This window comes from Cebidichthys violaceus, unplaced genomic scaffold, assembly GCF_023349555.1.
Source record: "Cebidichthys violaceus isolate CVI_PGR_0920_01 unplaced genomic scaffold, fCebVio1.0.p SCAF_3, whole genome shotgun sequence".
NCBI lineage: Eukaryota > Metazoa > Chordata > Actinopteri > Perciformes > Stichaeidae > Cebidichthys > Cebidichthys violaceus.
The window spans coordinates 19,745,532-19,767,028 of record NW_027176483.1 but is presented as its reverse complement, the minus strand read 5'-3'; the positions used below and the strand labels follow the sequence as shown (position 1 = coordinate 19,767,028).

At 42.3% G+C, this 21,497-nt stretch overlaps 1 protein-coding gene across 1 annotated transcript; it reads left to right on the top strand.

Moving 5' to 3' along the window:
* The first annotated feature begins 987 nt into the window (after positions 1–987).
* Positions 988–18,079, top strand: has3 (hyaluronan synthase 3). Its single transcript, XM_068722998.1, has 5 exons — positions 988–1,053; positions 10,037–10,130; positions 10,283–10,833; positions 13,731–13,832; positions 14,007–18,079. The coding sequence occupies exons 2-5, from the start codon at positions 10,037–10,039 to the stop codon at positions 14,934–14,936; spliced, it is 1,677 nt and encodes a 558-aa protein (XP_068579099.1). The 5' UTR covers positions 988–1,053; the 3' UTR covers positions 14,937–18,079.
* The last annotated feature ends 3,418 nt before the right edge of the window (positions 18,080–21,497 follow it).

The following is a 21,497-nucleotide window of genomic DNA, read 5'->3' as shown; positions in this document are numbered from 1 at the left end:
TGCGTGTGTGTGTGTGCGCGTGTGTGTGTGTGTGGAACCTGCAGAACGTCAGCAGCTTAGCTTCAGAGCAGGAGAGGAGAGGGAGGGAGGGTAAATAAACAAGACCATAAAGGATGCTTTGAGAGGTGGAGAGTAGAAGGGCTTCGGTCAAACAGTCCCCAGGCTTGTTGGAGGCTGCTGGCTGCATTGCAGAGAGATAGGGAGCTAGCTGGGGTGTCCAGGGAGGGAAGGGGGGGGGGGGAGCAAGGAGAGGAGAAGGGGGTTATAGGAGACAGAGAGGGGAGCTGTGGAGGAGAAGCTCAGCAGCGTCGGGTCTGCCAGCCAGTCGGGACCGTGTGACAGAGGGGGAGAGGAGGAAACATGATTTAGGCTCTGATGCAAACAGGGGATGCAGAGACGAGTTAATACTGCAGCACGGGACAGAGGAAGAAGAGGGGGGGGGAGGAGAGGAGGAAACCTGGGGATGATTCGTTGCAGGGCGCAAAAGAGGAAATCAGACTTGAGGACGAGGCCAAGCTCGAGCTCCCCACTTTGGCCCGCGGTCTTCACCTTCACCATCACTTTGGCCCCATGCTGATTGGAAATCAGGAGCATGGATGGAGAGCACCAGAGGCAGAGACCGGACCGAATGCTGCCCCCAACCTGTGAGCTACAGACGTAAGACTATACCAGCATCAGCTGCTGGCTGAGCACCTCTGATCACATCTCAGCTGGGGGGCTTCATGCCCCAGGACAGTCCTGGGAGATAGAGGGAGGAGGTTGGGGGGAGGAGCAGGCAGCGGGGAGGCTGGCTCAGAAAAGTGGTGGAGGGGTAGAGGTTTCAGCTGCCTGCTGCTGTATTTTTGGATGCGGGATCTCCTGAATTAAGTGAGCAGGCTGGAATAAAGATGTAGTGTGAGCTGGTAGAAGGAGGGGTACAGAACAAGGAGAGTGCTGTGCTGAGGAGAGTAGAGGGCTGGACGTCCCGGCTCAACGGACGGACCGGGCGGACGGAGATCTGGGGGGGAGTCCTCAGGGGGAGACAAAGACAAGAGGGTCCACTGGATCAGGAAGGTAAGGGTTTTAAAACATGTTTTTGTCTTTATGATGTAAATTGCTGCTACAAGCACAGAAAGATAAGACACATCTGTTTCCTGGTGGTCCGCATTAATAAGGACTATTTATGCATTTAAACTTGGGTTATGTTAAATCAATAGTTGTTAAGGTTTTGGAAAAGAGAATGAATGAAAGTGTGTGAGATCAAACATGTTCAAGAGGGACATAAACTGAATGGAAGTTTTAGGAACGTTGAAATAAGCATCATTAGTCAGAAAAATCTGTACAAAGACTCGAGTGTGTTCTGGCTTGTGTGGCGCTTGCAATGTGAGGTAGAGAAAATATTTCTTCTGCTTGACACTGTGTGTGTGTGTGTGAGTAAACTAATTAACTTGAACAGGACTAAATAAATTCCAGAACTGCTGCTCTTTCTGCTTTAAAGGAGGAAGTTGTAAAATGACTCTGAAGGAATAGGTGTGTGTGTGGCGGTGTTGTACGTTATCACTGTGTGTGCGTGTGTGCGTGTGTGTGTGCGTGTGTGTGTGTGCGTGCGTGCGTGCTGCCTCCTGGCATGTACATGCGCTGCTTTTTCCCCTCTCTGGAGGCAGACGGTGACCGGTAGGAAACGGTTGACAGGAACGCCTCAGAGCGGCCGTTTGAAGGCTCCTGCCTTCTCCAAAGAAAACGCTGGCCTGTTTGATTTTCCATGGCATCACCGCCGTGCCGGACCTGCCCGGTCTGGTTGCTTTGTACACAAAGCCTGCTAGTATTTGACAGGCTACTTATGAGACCTTCAGGTGAAATAGATTAGATAGAAGCTACGCTCCGGTCAAAAAAGGTGGATTAGTTGATGGCTATCATAAGCTTAAAGCAAGACCATGTAACTTTTGAGGGAGGAAATAAGTTCATTCATAACCACTAAAAAAACAGCCTTGCTCATTTCAACACACTCAGGGATTTGCAGCTAAAGCCTCACCTGGTCTGTGTCTATTGTGGTGGCTACTGTTAGCAAAGTTTAGCTGACTTTACTGACTTTATTTTGTCAGGTCAAACTGTATCAGTTTGTTCTGCTTGTTCTCCCGTTACACTGCGTTCTAATGAGGCCACAGATTTCACAACGGTTCCTATGATATCCTTCGCAAAGGTACTTCTCCTTAATAAAAGGTTAATAAAATGCTTTGATTGCCAGGAGACATGCTCGTTCTTTCCTATTCACCTCGTTCTCAGTGTTTTGGGGCTCTAAGGTCATTTTTACAGTTTGGTTCTTCACTGCTTTCATTAACCTTGTTTCCAGCAGCAGCTGTTTTCATTAAAAAAAGGAGTGAAAAACCTACTGTACACTAGCTGCCCATCACCAAACAGGACTCACAGATAAGCCTCGTTTCCACCAAGTCGTCCGGTTCAGCTCAGTTTGTTTCACATTAGAGAAGTTAACTTGTTCACAAGTCATAATTTGGCTTTTTTATTTCTGACTGAAACCTGGCAACGGAATATGGAATGCATCCACTTAAATGAACTATGCCCTGTGGATTGTTCTTATATTGACAGACCATGGTGGAGGTCTCGCCGTGGTCTGGAAGAATCAGTTTTCCTGCCAATTGGGGAGCACAGAACATTATACTACTTTTGAACTACAGCTGACTTAAGTGGGTCGGCTAAAGTCGTTTTACTGTGTTTTCATTTACAGACCTTCGAGTCCAGCAGGTCAGTTCTTATCAGAGTTCACAGACTTTCTGACCTCTATTATCAAGCTAGATGAAGTGCTTCTGGTTGATGATTTTATTCTGCATATCAATGATGCCACAGATTGTACAGCCACTGAGTTTATTAATATTACTGAATATTACTTTAAATTTCAGGCAACATGTTTCTGACGCCACTCACAGGGGTGGTCACACCTTGGACCTTGTGTTCTCTCTGGGTCTAGATGTTGATAATACCCGTTGTGAGGACCTACTGATCAGTGATCATAAATGTATTTTCTTTGATCTTTCTGTAAAATACTGACCCCTTGTGTCTGAAACGAACACTCCACTCCTGCATTATAGAGTACAGCTGATCAGTTCTCAATGCACTTTTGCTGTGATATTAATACAAATCACAATGACGGTGAATTTTTAATACCTTAGTCTTATGAACATTGCACCTCATTGCTGGATAAAGTAGCACCTCTTCAGGAAAGGACCAGGGCTGCCTACAACACTTCTCCGTGGATGACAGACGCTGTCTGCAGCCTGAGACGGAAGTGTTGCAGGACAGAGCGGCTATGGAAAGCCACTGGGCTAGAAGTGCATTGCTCATATCTCAAAGACCTCAGAGTTTCTTTTAATGCTGTTGTAAAGGAAGCTAGAACTGCTTATTTTACCAACTTAATTTCTTCTTGAAAGAGAAATCCCAAGATTTTGTTTGACACAGTTAATAGAATTGTTTCACCGTCTGTCTCTACATTACCATGCTCTTCTGTTGACAACTTTTATTGATAAGGTAATAGCTATTGGGTCTGGTATTCAGCCTGGGATTTGTTCATCTACCTGTAGCTCCTCTCAATCTCTTACTGTTCTGGACTCTTTCCAGCCTTCAAGACCTGATGGACTTAATTAAGAAAACAAAGCCATCATCCTGCCCTCTGGATATTTTACCATCCTCTCCATTTCAGAAAGTTCTGCCAATTATTGGCCCTGCTGTATCATCTATTGTTAATTCCTCATTGTCTACATTTTAAGCATGCCACTATCCAGTCTATATTAAAGAAACCCAACTTAGATCCGGCTTTGCCCATGAACTATAGGCCTATATCAAAACTGCCCTTCCTTTCAAAAATCTTAGAGAAGGTGGTGGCCAACCAACTTACTGCTGCACTGGAGAGGCACAATATGTATCCCAAGTTCCAGTCTGGGTTTCGTAAACAACACTCTACTGAAACTGCTCTCCTGAGGGTTTTGAATTATATATTAATGTCTTCTGATGCTGGTGACTGCTCTGTGTTAGTACTTCTGGACCTCAGTTCTGCGTTCGACACTGTAGACCATAACATCTTGATTAAGAGGCTACATGATTGGGTGGGGATATCTGGCATAGCGTTAGACTGGTTTAGACTGGTTTAGACTGGTCTCTGTGGGTGATTTCGTATCCGTTACCTCTCCACTGTCTTGTGGCGTACCGCAGGGCTCGGTTCTGGGGCCTCTGTTATTTTCCCTTTATTTGTTACCTTTGGGACCAAATAAAAAATAATAATGTGTCCTATCATTTATATGCAGATGACATACAACTTCATCTGTCATTCAAACCCAGTGAGGCTTTCACATTAACTAGGCTCCTGGACTGTGTAAATGCTATTGGAGACTGGCCAGCAGACAACTGCTTACAACTTAACGGCACCAAGACGGAGGTTCTAGTTATTGCACCAGATGAAGTTGTCCCTACGATCAAGCAGAGTATTGTTCCACTCTCCTCTGCTGCCCACTATAACATGCGTAATCTAGGGGTAATAGTTGACCAATCAGTGTTGTTTGACCCCCATGTTAAGCAATTGTCCAGATCATGTTTCTTCCACCTAAGAAATATCAGTAAACTGAGATCTGTAGTATCAACAGCTGCATTTTATTAGGCTATAACTAATCAAAACTCTGGTTTAGTCCAATTTTCAGGACAAACGGGACAGGGTTCGGGGACAATTGCTCTTAATTCAAGACTGTCCCGAGGAGTCTGGTCACCCTACTTGCTCCACCAAACACTTTTTTTTTTTACAAAGAAAGTTCCCCTACCCCTCCCTGCTTCCTTTCCCCTCAGCTGGGTCAAAGTCCCTGTCCCGAGGCCAAAATCATCACTCCGTAACACCTCCCCACCTGGACTCCCAGGCCATTCATTCAGGGAGCATGGATGCAGGAAATCCCTCCCATGTGGCACTGCCAGAATACAACTGGGAATATCACCACTAATTTGGTGAAAATGATTTTTACTTGGAAATGTTGATTAGCTCTTTCATTTTTTTACCTACATCTAGTGTTCTTAATTTGGACATTTGGAATTATCTGCGTCCAGGATCATTTGTGAACTGATGACTTGGTGGCCCTGGACAGCTTTTCAAGTAAACATGGATCCTAATCGTGATCTGGATGTCCACTTGAACTACATGTACAGAGGCTAGAGAATGTGACCAGCATCACTACAGAATAACTCTAAAGCCAGCTTCAGGTTTTACAAACTACGAGTTTCAGATATGTCATTTTTTAATTCAAAATTGTGACCAGAGACATTAAATTCATAAGGTCAATATAAGGTCTGTTTAAGTAGTAACTTGATGCTAGATGTTGATGTTACTACTTTTCTTGGACAGTGAAAGGTGGTTGCAAATAACGTATGTATTTCCAGTTTTATTTTCATTGTGGTACATGTCAATCACCGGTAATATTTGAATATCATACATTTATCCCAGAAAACACCAAGTTGCTGCAGTCAGGATACTCGGGCAGATGTAAATGTAGGGTTAGTTGCCCCCCCACCTAACCAGCAGACGAATCCCAGCTCCCCAGCCGGCCAACAAGCCCCTCTGGTGACTGTGGCCCTCCAATCAAACAGTCCATGTTACTGTCTGTGGCCACGGGACGTTAACACCACGCAGCTTCGGCCTGCTGGTATAATCCACCATATCGAGTGGAAAAAAGGGTCACAGCTTTTAAATATTTTAAATTCAAATTGTTTAGTGTTATGACCTAGACAAACTATATTTTAAAAGCTGGGCAAATAAAAACAGATCATTTCATTCAACTGCAATTGTAATTTGGGTAAACTATTTTTTTTGGGATAAATGCACCATCGTTCCTGTACCTGAAATGTCTAAATGACTACCGCCCTGTGGCACTCACACCCATTGTGATGAAGTGCTTTGAGAATCTGGTTCTCCAGTCATTCTCCAGCCTATGCAAGATTTTAGAAATTTAGAGGTCCAAAAAATGAGGTTTTGAAGGAGGGTTAGGGTCAGCTTTTTTGTGTATGTGTTTTTTCTTTTGTAGAAAAATGGGACTGCAATTCTTTGTTGAGCAATGACAATAAATGAACCTCGTAACCTTGTAACCCTTTGTGACCTGGAAGGGATTACATTTGAACACGAACAGTCAAGAGTGCAGGAGAAGAAAGACAGAACAGAAAATGACAGAATTGAGATTTTAGAGGAATAGGGCTGTCAGTGGAAAGAACCTCTAAATGACAGTGATGACACATGAAAACAATGCTTGAGAAGGAGAATCTTTAGTATCTTTTCCAAAACCTCTATTTCCAAAATCCCCCTTTCGGTAACAAACTGGATATCACATAGAGTGTTTCTCCAGTGCCAGGATGTAAATCTATACATCCACTCAGAGAGGTGGATAAATGTGTCTGTGCCAGTGTGTCCCACAGAGCTGAATGTAATAGAAATATCTGTCTGTCTCTCCTGCGTTGGCCTGGCCAGGTGGGATGGGGGGTGGAAGGTAAGGGGGGCCAGGAGGTAATTTCATGAATGAAAAGACAGAATTGTTCCTCCGTTTCGACTGTTCCCAAGCACTGGCCAAACCCTGGCTGGCCTTTAATTAGAACTATTAACCCAGAGAGAGGGAAGAAGGGAGCGCCAGAGGGGCCAATGGGAGGAGGGGCAAGGGGAGAGGAAGGAGGAAGGAGGGAGGAAGATGAACGAGGGTAGAACAGATGGGCAGATGGTGGTCAACTGTAAGTTCTTCATTTAAAAACTTTGAATGTCCACCAAATCTGAGCCAGATACTCTTTGACAAGGTATATCCTTTGGAATAGTACTAATATTAATAACAGTAGTAGTAATGGTTCTAGTAGTGGTAGCAGTAATACAAATAATTTTTTCTAGTTGCAACAGTAGTAGTAACAGTAGCAAAAGTACTAGCTGTAGAAGTAGTAGTAGCAGTAGGCTACTGATGCAGCAGGAGTAATAGTAGTGGTGACACTTTAGAATACGGTATGCGACGTACAGTGTAATTCTTCCCAATTTACAGTGTAAGTTTGTTGAGTACCAGAGGTTTGGGGGAGATGTACTTAGTTACATATTGCACTTAATAGGCTGGGATTTTTTTTGGAGTACTTAGTGCTGCTAAATAAGCGAAGGGTACACTTGTGTGTTTTTTTGGAGGTCCAGGGAAAAGAGGTTAATACTGTAGGCCTATAAACTATATGTTAATACAGGAGACTTCAGGTTTATGTGGATTGACACTGAGAGTCCCCAATATCAAAACGATATTGATACTGATATTGATATGATACAAAAATCAAAAGGTCATGTCATGCCTTTCAAATTCAGCACGTATCTTCTAACTTATCTTTGGACAATTTCAACTTACATCCAAAACTGAGCAGACCAAATGTCAAAACCACAGCAATAGCTTTACAAAATATCTCTAGCTCCATCTCTGTACATTAGAATAGTTGTTAAACATACTTATATTACAAGTAAAATAAGTGCCATAGGTTGTTCAGTAGGTCGCATTGTACCTAACGATAATGGAAAAGATACCCATTAGTTAGAAAATTTCTACAGTATGAATTATTTTTAAGTTCCCAGATTGTTACCCTCTTATTTCTTATGTACACATCTTGTCCCCTTGTATCTAGCAGTGGTAAAATAGCAGCTAATAGCAGCAACCATAGTAGTAGTAGTTTTAGTAGTAGTACTAGTTTCAGCAATAGTAGTAGTTGTATTATTATTATTAGTAGTAGTAGTAATTACAGCATCAGTAGTAGTAGAAGTAGATATAGTAACATCAGTAGTTTTAGTAATTGTAGTAGTAGCGGTAGTAGTTGTAGTAATTACAGCAGTAGTAGTAGTTTTAGTAGTTTGGTTGTAGTATTAGTAGAGGTAGAAAAAGTAAGAGCAGCAGCTATAGTAGTAGCTTTAGTTGTAGTAATTACAGCAGCAGTGGTAGTAGTTTTAGTTGTTGTAGGAGTAGTAGAAGTAGAAATAGTAACGGAAGCAGCAATGATATCAAGAGTGGTACTAGTTGCAGCAGAAGTAATAGTAATAGCAACAACAACTAGTGTAGAAAAGGCTCTGGCAGCACGCTGGTTAACAAGCCAATTAATCATCAGTGCAACTCCAGCCCAGACAGGCTCCGGAAATCTCCATGCCATGAGGCAAACACTCACCTCAGTCGGTCACTGTGGAAGGACTTTAAGTGAACCTTACCTGTTGTGTGCGTAGATTGCTAAAAAAGTAAGTGTTTATTTCTTTAACAATAGAGTTATGCGGTTACATCAAAGTGACGTTACACCAGGTTTCGACTGATGGACAAGGATAAGTCCCTGCTGTGCAATGTTCGCCTTCCAGAGGCATGTTGCCCTACAAAACCCTCCAGATGAAGACATCCAACACAGTGACCAAACATGTTTCTATGTCGACAATTGTCTACAAAGCCTCCCAAGCCCAGAGGAAGCAAGAGCCATCCTAGATAATCTTAGAGCTTTATTGGAAACAGGAGGATTTGAAATTGGGCCAGCAATGTGGCAGACGTGATAAGCCACCTTCCCACTGAAGCCAGGTCCGGTAGTAGTGAGCACTTGGTGTTGCAGAGCAAGGATGAGACCCAAAGAGCTGATACTTTCAGTTCAGGGTTATGTCACCTACGAGTTACTTGCTCTATCTTTTGTGTTTTCCCCCCTTTTACTAATTAGGTACTGATCTCTCAACAGTACTAATACCCATTTTAGACCACACACACACATACACACATACATTCCAATCTTGCGTTGTGGCAAACAGATTGACAAGACAGGAAATAATTGTGCCTAAATTTCAGGCACGAATTTGTTTGAGTTTTTTAATGCTGAAATAAGGAATACCGAAAACCAGAGATTGTCTTTGAAATATTTATTTTCTGCACAGAAAAGGTTCAATCATCACAACAGAATGCGTAGAGTCTCAGTGAGGAAGAACCAAGAAAAAAAGTGAACGTACTTTCTTTATACACAATGAGCAAAGGTGGGGGCCGATGGCCAATGTTAAGACATTTTGGTCTCAGACTGATAGAAACAACAATGAAAAACAAACGGCCAGCCTTGGCGCTGGAACATTCTCATACAACACAGTTAGTTATCTTTGTGAACAGGCAAGAGAGAATTCTTCTTCTGCATAACAAAGACACGGTGAAGTTCAACAAAGTTCAGAGCAAAATTACTTATGCATGAATACGATATACTGAGTAGAAATATATACTAAGTAAGTCAAAATGTACCATTACAGTACCTGATACCTGAATCATTCAGTAAAGTCCTATAAACCCAAAACCAGTCTCCGTGTCCTGGCCATTTAAAGCCTTCAGCTCAACTGCTGTTGTAATACAACAATAGTGGAGGTCAATAGTGGGTTTAGTAGTAGTATTAGTATCAGCAATAGTTCTATAATTATTAGACAAGGCAAGTTTATTTGTATAGCACATTTCAACAACAAGGTAATTCAAAGTGCTTCACACAAAACCATTAAAGGCATCAAAAGTAGTAAACTGTAAATAACTGCTACACTGGACTTTGCATCTGGCATCATGTCTCCATGATGTCAATGGCTGATGCTGGTGCCTTTTAGCTGATGGTGGCCGGTAAAAGGTTTTGCAGAAAAAAAACAGGAAATGTTACATGGTCCAGAGGCCCCAATCTCTGTCTACATTCAATAACATGCTCATGTTCATCATGTGTGTGTCCAAACATGCATTTAAGTAGCAAATGTTGTGCAAAACTAAGTCCAATTGCTATAAATTAAACTATTTATCCTTGTGGAAGTCAATTCAAACACTTTACCCACTTTCAGATTTATTTTTCTCTTTCCCTGCCTTCTCCGCACACTTTCACCCTCTTTCTATAAAATAAACTTCTCATTTCTGCTCTCCTCCTACCTCACCTTCACTCCAATATATCCCTCAACCTGTCCCTGAACATGTGTCCTCTTACTTTCTGATCCTCACTTTGACATCTGTTGGGGTCCACACTACCCCACATTCTCCTCCACCTCCAGATGCCCTCTCGCTGCAGGAATGCGCTGAACATCGTGGTCACCACCCTTTTTGCTGCGGTGGTCCTCTTCACCATTCTGCTGGCCTATGTCACAGGTTAACTTGTGAATTTCAATGATATACACATTGACAAACATGTACATGAGAATCAAAACAAGTGATGGTCATGATGATGATGATGATGATAACAAGTGACGTTTTTTTGTTTTTTCTTAACTTCGTCTCTACTGTGTTTCTTCCTTATAAAGGCTACCAGTTCATCCACACTGAGCAGCACCACCTCTCCTTTGGCCTCTATGGTGCCTTCCTCTCCCTCCATCTCCTCCTCCAGAGCCTTTTCGCCTTCCTGGAGCATCGGCGGATGAGGAGCCCCTCACGGCCACAGCACCTCCGACGCTCCGTGGCTCTCTGCATTGCCGCCTACCAGGAGGACCCAGACTACCTGAGGAAGTGCCTGCGCAGTGTCCGCCGAATCTCCTTCCCTGGCCTGAAGGTTGTGCTGGTGGTGGATGGTAACCGGCCAGAGGACCGCTACATGATTGACATTTTTCAGGAGGTGATGGGCGGGGCTGATCAGGCTGGCAGTATGGTGTGGAAGGGAAACTACCACAGCGATGGGAGTGGAGGAGGAGGAGTCGGAGGTGGAGGGAGGAGCACAGTGCACATGGAGGAGGCAGCACGAGTGGCTCGGCTGGCCAGAGGCTGCCGCTACTCCTGTATCATGCAGGAGTGGGGAGGGAAAAGAGAGGTGATGTACACCGCCTTTAAAGCACTGGGGGACAGTGTGGATTATGTGCAGGTAAGGTCCACAGACACCGAAAGTAGTACGCATGTTTGAGGGACCACATCAAAAAACATTTTAGAAGTTTTAAAAAAGGTTTAGAGGGCCACTTGACTAATTTTACACATTCACAAGATCTGTTTCCTCACCATAAGGTATACTATACTTAGCCTGTGGCAACAGTTGAATAACGTCTTGTGTGTCTCAAGGAAATTTGTGAAATCTGAGAAAATAACCCTGATGATAACCAGGGTTATCTCGGCTTGGGCTTGAGACAGCCTGTGTTACGAAGTGTTTGTGTGGAGTAGGGATAATACAGTGTATTCCATTATTCTCAATTCCATTTTGAAACCAAAAAACAAGAGTAAAACAGGAAAGCACATTTACCTCAAAAATACAATCACTTGAATCTAAATTCAAAGAACTGTATTTATTCAAGTTTTTGCAAAAATATTACATTTGAACACATCATGATAACGTTAGAATTCCCCTTCGCCCAATACTCATTTTAACTGAATGGAGCATGAACGCAATATAATGTAAATCAATGGCACCTCCCATTAACCTTAGCTGTAAGCTCCATGCAGGACTGTGTGGCTGACCGGCTGCTAGCATCTAACGTTAGCTAGCTCTCGTCCTTTGTTGTTCACAATGGAGCAGAGAAAAAATAGGTTGCATCCCCTAGATGTTAAAATAAGCTACTGTTAGGTGGTGGACCCTCCTTCTTCTGCTGGGAAAACCCTACAAATAATACACTTAGATGCCGCATTGGCCACTTTATCCCGTTGCTGCGATACGTCAACGTTGCCGCCATATTGGAGCAGGCAGGACTGGCCTGTAAACAAATAGTGATGGCAAGGTGCCGTCTACATTTCGCAACCTATTTCAATGTGTCGTTTGAAAAATGTAAGGGTCTTATGATTCCAAAATGGTGACAAAATAAAACCTGAAAGAATGAAAGAACACCCACTCTTAAACTTTATCCCACTGCAAGACCTGCAATCAGTGCAGAAAGAAAGAATCAACACATTTCTCTGCTCATTGTTTTGATCAGATTCGACCATCTTAAAAAAAGCTTGTATTTTGTAACAGCTGAAAAGAAAATCTGTCCTTTTCCATTGCGTTGCATAGCTACAGCATTGAATAATTGGATTATTTTATCTTCCAGAAAGATATCTTCCAGATTTTGGCAGCAGGCCCAAAATTGACAACCAATTCAACTGTGAACATAGGGAGGGCTGAGCGTGTGTAGCAGTGGCCGACAATAATCACATTATATTGCCATCAATGGAAGACAATTTATATTCATCTGCACACTCTAACCAGATATAATTTAAGTCAGCTGTATTAATGGTGTTTTGGATATCTGTCCTGCTTCTTTATGGCTGGCCTGGCTATGTAAAGAAAGAAAAGAAAAGCTTGGATTACAACACACACAGAGGGAGAGTGACTTCATTCTCTGATCAGTTAGACATTAATCCAATATATTTTTACATTGCAAATAGTTGTTTGCTGCTATGTTGCTCTGGATATCGTATTGAGAACCACATTTTAATTCTAATCCTAAATTTAAACCAAACATTTCAAATCTTTGAACTCTATTTTAAACTTTTGTGTCTCACATGAAACCCATTGAACAAACAATAGCCACCCAAGTCAACTGAAAATTAACATCGGACTTATAGGTGCAAGATACGAGATTGGTAGCATTGATTGCCTCTCAATGGCTCTCAACATGGCGACGCCTCACAGTGCTAGTAGTGCTAACGTTACAAACTACGGCAAACTTGCTGACAGAGCTAACAATTTTTACCTGAGAGGGAACCGGAAGGGTGGGCGCAACGTTTTCCGCAATGACTAGTTGCTCGTGCCGGCCTTGTGGGTTGTAATCGCTATATGAGAGCAGCGAAGATCAGCGACCCTGGCCTAGCAAGCGGGGCATCCTCACGTGCACAAACATGCACTTTATGCACCTGCGACCAGCCAGGCCCGGCTATGGCAACCATGAACAAGATAAGTGGTTATGGATAATGGATGAATCTTTACATCGCAAATATGCGATGAGTTGTTGAACAACAAACTCATTCTTCATATCCAGCTGTTGCATGCCCTCTGTGCCCTTGCTGTGGCTCAATGGTCAGGTCCACAGCTGACCCAGTCCAGTGCAGTTAGAATGAACCAGCTGGGATCTGTCAGCAGCCTCTCATTTCTCTAATGGATTTCCCTCAGTGTTGCAACACATACAGCCTTAACTTGACCAATGAATCTGCCTGGCCAAAAAAAAAGTCGCCACAAAAAAAAAGGTCACACACTCTGATATTTCGTTGGACCGCCTTTAGCTTTGATTACGGCACGCATTCGCTGTGGCATTGTTTCGATAAGCTTCGCAATGTCACAAGATTTATTTCCATCCAGTGTTGCATTAATTTCTCACCAAGATCTTGTATTGATGATGGTAGAGTCTGACCGCCGCGCAAAGCCTTCTCCAGCACATCCCAAAGATTCTCAATGGGATTAAGGTCTGGACTCTGTGGTGGCCAATCCATGTGTGAAAATGATGTCTCATGCTCCCTGAACCACTCTTTCACAATTTGAGCCCGATGAATCCTGGCATTGTCATCTTGGAATATGCCCGTGCCATCAGGGAAGAAAAAATCCATTGATGGAATAACCTGGTCATTCAGTATATTCAGGTAGTCAGCTGACCTCATTCTTTGAGCACATACTGTTGCTGAACCTAGACCTGACCAACTGCAGCAACCCCAGATCATAGCACTGCCCCCACAGGCTTGTACAGTACGGCACTAGGCATGATGATCCAGGTGGCGACTTTTTTTTGGGCCAGGCAGTGTATATTTCTGAGTCTGTGACTCTATGCATTATTGTCACCCTGTGCTTGTTGTGTCCTTTTTCAGGTGTGTGACTCGGACACAGTTCTGGACCCAGCATGTACCATAGAAATGCTGAAGATCCTTGAGGAAGATCCAATGGTGGGAGGGGTCGGTGGAGACGTTCAGGTAAAATACAACACAATAATGAAGACCCAAGACTATAGATGTTTGGTTTGAAAGTCAACTTAAAAACTCTTGGGCCACCAAGGGAGTTGATTGCTCACTACTACATGTCACGAAAGTACATTTTCCTTTTCTTCCTTTGTTGATTTATGTTCCCTTTACTTTCCTGTCCTCCAGATCCTTAACAAGTACGACTCCTGGATCTCCTTCCTCAGCAGTGTACGCTACTGGATGGCCTTCAACATTGAGCGGGCCTGCCAGTCCTACTTTGGGTGCGTCCAGTGTATCAGTGGTCCTCTGGGGATGTATAGGAACTCTTTGCTCCAGCGCTTCCTGGAGCCGTGGTACCACCAGACCTTCCTAGGCTCCAAGTGCAGCTTCGGTGATGACCGCCACCTCACCAATCGGGTGCTCAGCTTCGGCTACAAGACAAAATTCACAGCGCGATCGCAGTGCCAGACTGAGACACCGACCCAGTATCTGCGGTGGCTCAACCAGCAGACTCGATGGAGCAAGTCTTATTTCCGTGAGTGGCTGTATAATGCCCTGTGGTTCCACAAACACAGCCTCTGGATGACCTATGAGTCCGTGGTCACTGGCTTCTTCCCTTTCTTCTTGGTTGCCACCGTCATCCATCTCTTCTACCGTGGAAGGCTGTGGAACATCCTGCTCTTCTTATTAACGGTCCAACTGGTTGGGATGGTGAAGGCCACCTACGCCTGTTTCCTGCGGGGCAGCCTGGTGATGATCTTCATGTCACTGTACTCTCTGCTCTACATGTCCAGCTTGCTCCCTGCCAAGATATTTGCCCTGCTCACCATCAACAAGGCTGGATGGGGCACTTCAGGCCGCAGGAAGATTGTGGTAAACTTCATTGGCGCTGTGCCTGTCACAGTGTGGGCTACGGTGCTGCTCGGTGGTGTGGCGTATACAATCTACTGTGAAACACAGGAGCCATTTAGTGAGACAGAGAAAGCCTTGTTAATAGCAGGGACAATACTTTACGCCTGCTACTGGCTCATTCTGCTGGTGCTCTACCTGGCAATCGTAGCCAAACGGTGTAACAAGAGGGAAGAGCAGTATCACCTGCCATATGCAGAGGCATAAACCTGCTTCCAGGGAGACTGGTAGGACATTCACACCAAGTTTCACTGCAGTGTGACTCTAGCAATGTCTCTGAACCTGTGAAATGCTAAAGTGATGAGCTGTGAATCACAAACACTTACATCTTCATCATTGGTGCTAAAAAGGTGTGAATGGTGCTAAGAAGGTCTGAAATCTGAGCTGCAGGAATCTAATCCAGTTGAGGGGAGACTCAGTGATGAGTAGATCCACCGAGCTCACCAATTTACATCACGATCAACGGTGCTTCACATTGAAACACAAACCAAACGAACTGATCCAGTGTTCACACACTAAGTAAGGACGTGCTCAGAAGAACATTAGTGTATGGGAACAGGTTAGCTGTAAACTGTGACAAATGGGTACAGTGCGGTGCTTTTAATGAACAGAAAGTAGAAAAAGGGACAAAATGAGACTTAGAGACATAGGTCTTAATTATTGGTTGGTCAGTTTTTCGTGTCCCTCATTTTGATAGAGATGAGATGGGGTCAAATGCGACGGACCTGAACTTCTATAATAAACAATAGATAAAATAGCAAGGTAATTCAAGCACCTCTATACCAGAAAAGAAGAGGGGACCGTAGATGCATTTAGTCATAAGAGTGTGTCTCAAAGGTGTTCAGACAGAACGCAAAGCAAATTTTAAAAGTGGTGCAATTGCAAGGGGTCAATTGAAAGAACTGACTGGGCATGATAGATGCAAATTTGCTCAATGTGGCACAAAATGCATCTGAGAAAGTTTGAAATGTTTAAACTTGAGTGTCATAAAGTGTAATATTTAGAATATTCCAACATGGAACTGAACTGAAGGTGATACTGTTTTTGTCAACGGAGGCCAGTGGCTACGAGAACATAGATAACTTTCACTTTCAGGTCTGATGGCAAGATAAGGTGGTCAAATTTTCTTATTGATTTTTTTTAAGGTGGGCCTTTCCTTTAGGTGGCTAAAATACATTTTGCTGCTGCCTCTGTCCACAGCAGTATATTACTTTACTGGGGGCGAGCCGACAGCCATTGACAATAGATAGACCTGGTACATTGACTACGGATAAGAACCCCATTTCAAAACACCCGAACCATCTCTTTTACTGTTTGTGAACAATAAACATAACTGTTTTTAAAGTTTTAGCAGGGAGATTTATGTGAAGATTCGGTTTGTGTTCTGTCTCAACACACCATAAAGCATAGATTAGTCTTAGTACAACTCACATGCCCATATAGACGTCTTTCAAAGAGTTGTTGGTCGCTGTAATCATCAAGTGGCCGTGAAGTAATATCTCTTCAAAGATTTACCTTTTCAAAACCTATACTGAGCAGCAAAAGAAATGCATTACATTACTTTTGTTACTGAGCCCAGCACCGTCAAACATGCCTCTTATCACCTCCAAATCCTTAACACCCATAGCTTGCATCTTATGTAAATGAAAGTGAGACAACTTCCCAACCTCAACTGTGCGGTTCTCACACCCTCCAACTTTATGTGTGCTGTTATACCTACCACTGACACTGAAAATGAAAAAACTGGAAGCCGCATTTCTCGTTCCCAGAAGTCACATTCCTCCTCTTCTTGTAGAGGCTTACCACCTCCCCCCCATCCACATACCCCAGCTGTGCCAAGGTCCCGGATACAGTCTATGGATCTCAACAGAACCATAGACGGTATAAAATATCAACTAGCAGCTAGTGACCTGGAACGTCATCCACCTGTGAAGCCCTCAATTATGCGTAACTTTAAGCCTTAATATAATTTTAAAGGGTTAGTTATATAAAAATGAATTCCCCGGACAGTCATGAACAAGAATATTAGCTACAGAGACCAAAACATTTTTTGTACTAGGCTTTAAACATGTCTATTTCTGCTGTAAACTTCTATGGGGAATGACTCACTTTTGAAGCCAGCCTCAAGTGGCCACTTGAAGAACTGCAGATTTTGGCAGTTCTTCACATTTGCGTCTTCACGTTTGCTTTATTTCTCAGCACAGAACACACAAAAACCAAACTGATATTAACAAACAGACAGCAAACAAGCTGACCCCTAAACGTCAAAGTAACAACAGAATTTCAAATTCTTACATTACTTGTTACTGTAACACGTTACTAACAAGCAGCTACCTACTACGGCCATATGTTAAGCAGTCTATGGTTACTAAGTAATGTCTTCTTGCCAGTGTGCAAAATATCCGATGGCAATTGGGGGGTCCCCGTACCTAGTGGTCCGGTTTAATGCTGAAGTCTTACACTTTCAATACGCAAGCTACAATATTGCATGCAAGCCAAGGCAACCAGCAAGGCTATAGACCCCTTTTCTGTTCGTAAATATGATGATGCATTTTGTGAAGAGAGCAAAGGTGGAGGCAGAATCATTTTCTGAACATGTTAATTAACACTGCGTAGCAAGCTTTGTTGGCTTTTTTCATAAAGGCTGAAGAAAATATACGTTTCTCTCCATATGTACGGTACCTCACTCTTTAACATTAACCAATGGTTATATTAGGCGACCCCTACAGACTGCTTCACCGTGGGGAGGTTCAGACGGGAGCTCCAGAGAGGATGACTGATCCATCTCTAGAGCTGGCTAGTTGGCTAGCTAGTTTTTTCAGGAACTCTAAGTGACGTGGTCTCCTAGCGTTGAGGATTGAGGCAGAGGGACAGTAGAAACAAACTTTTTGCAGTTTGAATAATGAATACCGATGCTTTTAGAAGTAAATTGCAAGTAACACAACATTCAAGGGTTCTCTGACTCCCCAAGACCGGCATAATGTTTTACTGATTCCTGCCCAACAACTGAATACGAGGCTTCAACAGATTGATGGTTGTTTCCACTGTGAGATCCCGCTTAGTGTGCAACAGCTAAGGGATGCTTAATCCCCCATTTACGTTAGGAAGGTATTGCTACACAACCAGTGTGGACAGGAGGAATGATTACAGTGACCTAAAACTCTTTCATCAGCATATGGGCCACACACTACTTGCAGATGGATGTAATGGTGTGGAAGTCTTCAGGGCGGAGACTGAGACAGTTTGTGGTTATTCCTCAGCTCTGGGACCAGACTTCATTTACTCTCATCAGCCATGAACAGCTGCAGCTGCATTTTTTGTGGAGCAGTATGATTTAAGATGAGCAGATAATCAAATGTTTCTAAAAATGTGACATTTGGGGGGGGGGGGGGGTTTGCTGTATTGGTGCAGTGTCAAACGTGTAACTTAATGATGTACATCGTGGTCTAATTCTCAGTTTAAGTCACCAGTTGGTCATAGTTTCATTCAGTGATTTTGTACGTGGTCACTTTTATATGTTGTAAAGGTGCCAAGTGATGTAACAGTATAGTTTACTACAGGAAACTATTCTCTTAACCTTTTATACAGTAGATGAAACCATTGTTTATTCATTCCATCAACAGCGTAAAGACTGAAGACCAAAGAGATTTCTTTTGAAGTGGTGGTTTTTCTTTCATATTTTAAACAGACAAATTTAGTTTCGAAGGTGTGTTTCAAAAAACTAAACAACTGGTCCTTTTGTCAGCATATCTGTGCCTCCACTGACAGATGTCTTTTTGCTGTAACATTTCTCTTTGTGCCATTTAGGTTATGTTCGTATTGATTGATTTTGGGTGGGCTGTATAAGTTCAAACACATAGACGGATAGTAAAAAGGAAATTGTGTTGTTTAAGCTGGATTTTCCTTTCTGACGGTCAACCAGCGATGCCAGAGGTCTTGTTTCCTGACCTCTGCTGCTTCCATCTCTGACCATCACAAGATACTGGAATTTTCCAAAGTCATTAAACATGCTTCCTATTTTGGACACAGTCCTCCCATTTATACCAAATAGAGAATGCCGCGTGATTTAAATGCCTACATTGACTATGCTATTTTGTTCACTGTTTGTATGCTCACTTTAAAAAAAAGAGATATATTTCACAGAAACTAACCGGACCAGAGCATCAATGTTTAAACATTAATACTAAGACATACTACCCTGCACCCAAACAGGTTGTAGTGATCAATCTTCTTTTGTTATCATTTTATTGGCTATAAAGTCTTAATTGGGATGAAGCAGCATTTGCTCAAATTGAATCAGTTGATTTGGCTTTGAATCGGCCTCTGGTGCTGAGAAGCTAGAGTGCAGCTTTAGTTTTAAGTGAGAGTCATGAATTCCTTTGCCATGTGTTTGATTTAACAGTGAGGAAACTGTCAGAAACTGGATAATAAATAGTTGATTTTAGCAGACAAATAATGCCGTTTTTCTTATATACCCATGGATGTAGTGGATGTATAAATCTTAAGAAAAACTACAGAAAGACAAGGCTTTTCAAGCGCAAAATAGTACTTTCACAGCAAACTGAAAAATATCCTTCCTTCCACAAACTGAAGCTTTCCCAATTTTAGTTTTTTTTTTTTTTGCATTTTGCCGTTATTCAGTAGTTACTGTAGAGATGCAGACAATAAATGCAGGGAGAGCACTGGAATGACATCCATCAATTATCTGGTATGTGTCTTAACCACCCGGCCACAACACGCACCAGTTAAACACTGTTAACATCATTGTAAGTCTGTCCTACTCTTACTTGTACGCAAAACAATCTGAGAAACACCTGGCTGGCTTTTCATGAACTTCGCTGTGAGTGTATTGGTCCCCAGAGGATGATTTCACATGCTGAGCTCCTGTAGGTTCATTGAGCACCACCATCCGGGCAAAGTTTCCACAGTTGGTCAATCACAAGGTACTAAATATTGAAAACTAGAGGCTGGATTTGAATGCAGCTTGCTGTAGATATCGGTAAATATTCATGGTCTCCTGAGGATTTATTTTTTGTAAGTGCCATCCTCAGGATAAAGTGTACATTTCCATTCACCTGTTTTTATGTTCATTTACTGTTTGTACATAAAAAACCTGAGTGAAGACACAAGAAAATGTATTTTTACGCCTGCCTGAGATTGAAATGTTGGTGTTTAAAAATAGAGAAGATGCAATAAAGGACCACAGTAACTTATTTTTCAAATATAGCTTGTCATGATACCTGCTTCTGTTTCTTGTAAGCAAAGCATTAATGTAATGCTGCAACTCTGAGGGTGTAATTTTACCAGACTTTAAAAAGTGTGCTTAAAATCTACAGTATATTGGCATACCTATTGTCATATATATCATATGACAGTGTGTAATGAACTTCCAGAGACGTCTAGATAGGCTTGAGTCGTATTTGCTAAAAGCACCATGTACGTTACACGTATCAACATGTATCACCATGAATCACCACTTACAACCACAAATCACTACTTATCACCATGCATCACCACAAATCACTACTTATTACCATGCATCACCACAAATCACTACTTATTACCATGTATCACCATGCATCACCACTTATAACCACAAATCACTACTTATTACCATGTATCACCACGTATCACCACCACCACTTATAACCACAAAACACTACTTATCACCACGTATCACTACTTATCACCACGTATCACCATGCATCACCACTTATAACCACAGATCACTACTTATAACCACAAATCACTACTTATAACCACAAAACACTACTTATCACCACGTATCACTACTTATCACCACGTATCACCATGCATCACCACTTATAACCACAGATCACTACTTATAACCACAAATCAATACTTATCACCATGTATCACCACGTATCACCATTTATCACCACTTATCACCATGTATCACCACAAATCACTACTTATCACCATGTATCACCACTTATAACCACAAATCACTACTTATCACCATGTATCACCACAAATCACTACTTATCATCATGTATCACCATCACCATTTATAACCACAAATCACTACTTATCACCATGTATCACCACTTATAACCACAAATCACTACTTATCACCATGTATCAACACTTATAACCACAAATCACTACGTATCAACATGTATCAACACTTATAACCACAAATCACTACGTATCAACATGTATCACCATGTATTACCACTTATAACCTCAAATCACTACTTATAACCACAAATCACTACTTATAACCACAAAACACTACTTATCACCACGTATCACTACTTATCACCACGTATCACCATGTATCACCACGTATCACCATTTATCACCACTTATAACCACAAACCACTACTTATAACCACAAACCACTACTTATCACCATGTATCATCACGTATCACCATGTATCACCACTTATCACCATGTATCACCACAAATCACTACTTATCACCATGTATCACCACTTATAACCACAAATCACTACTTATCACCATGTATCACCACAAATCACTACTTATCATCATGTATCACCACTTATAACCACAAATCACTACTTATCACCATGTATCACCACTTATAACCACAAATCACTACTTATCACCATGTATCAACACTTATAACCACAAATCACTACGTATCAACATGTATCACCATGTATTACCACTTATAACCTCAAATCACTACTTATAACCACAAATCACTACTTATCACCATGTATCACCACTTATAACCACAAATCACTACTTATCACCATGTATCAACACTTATAACCA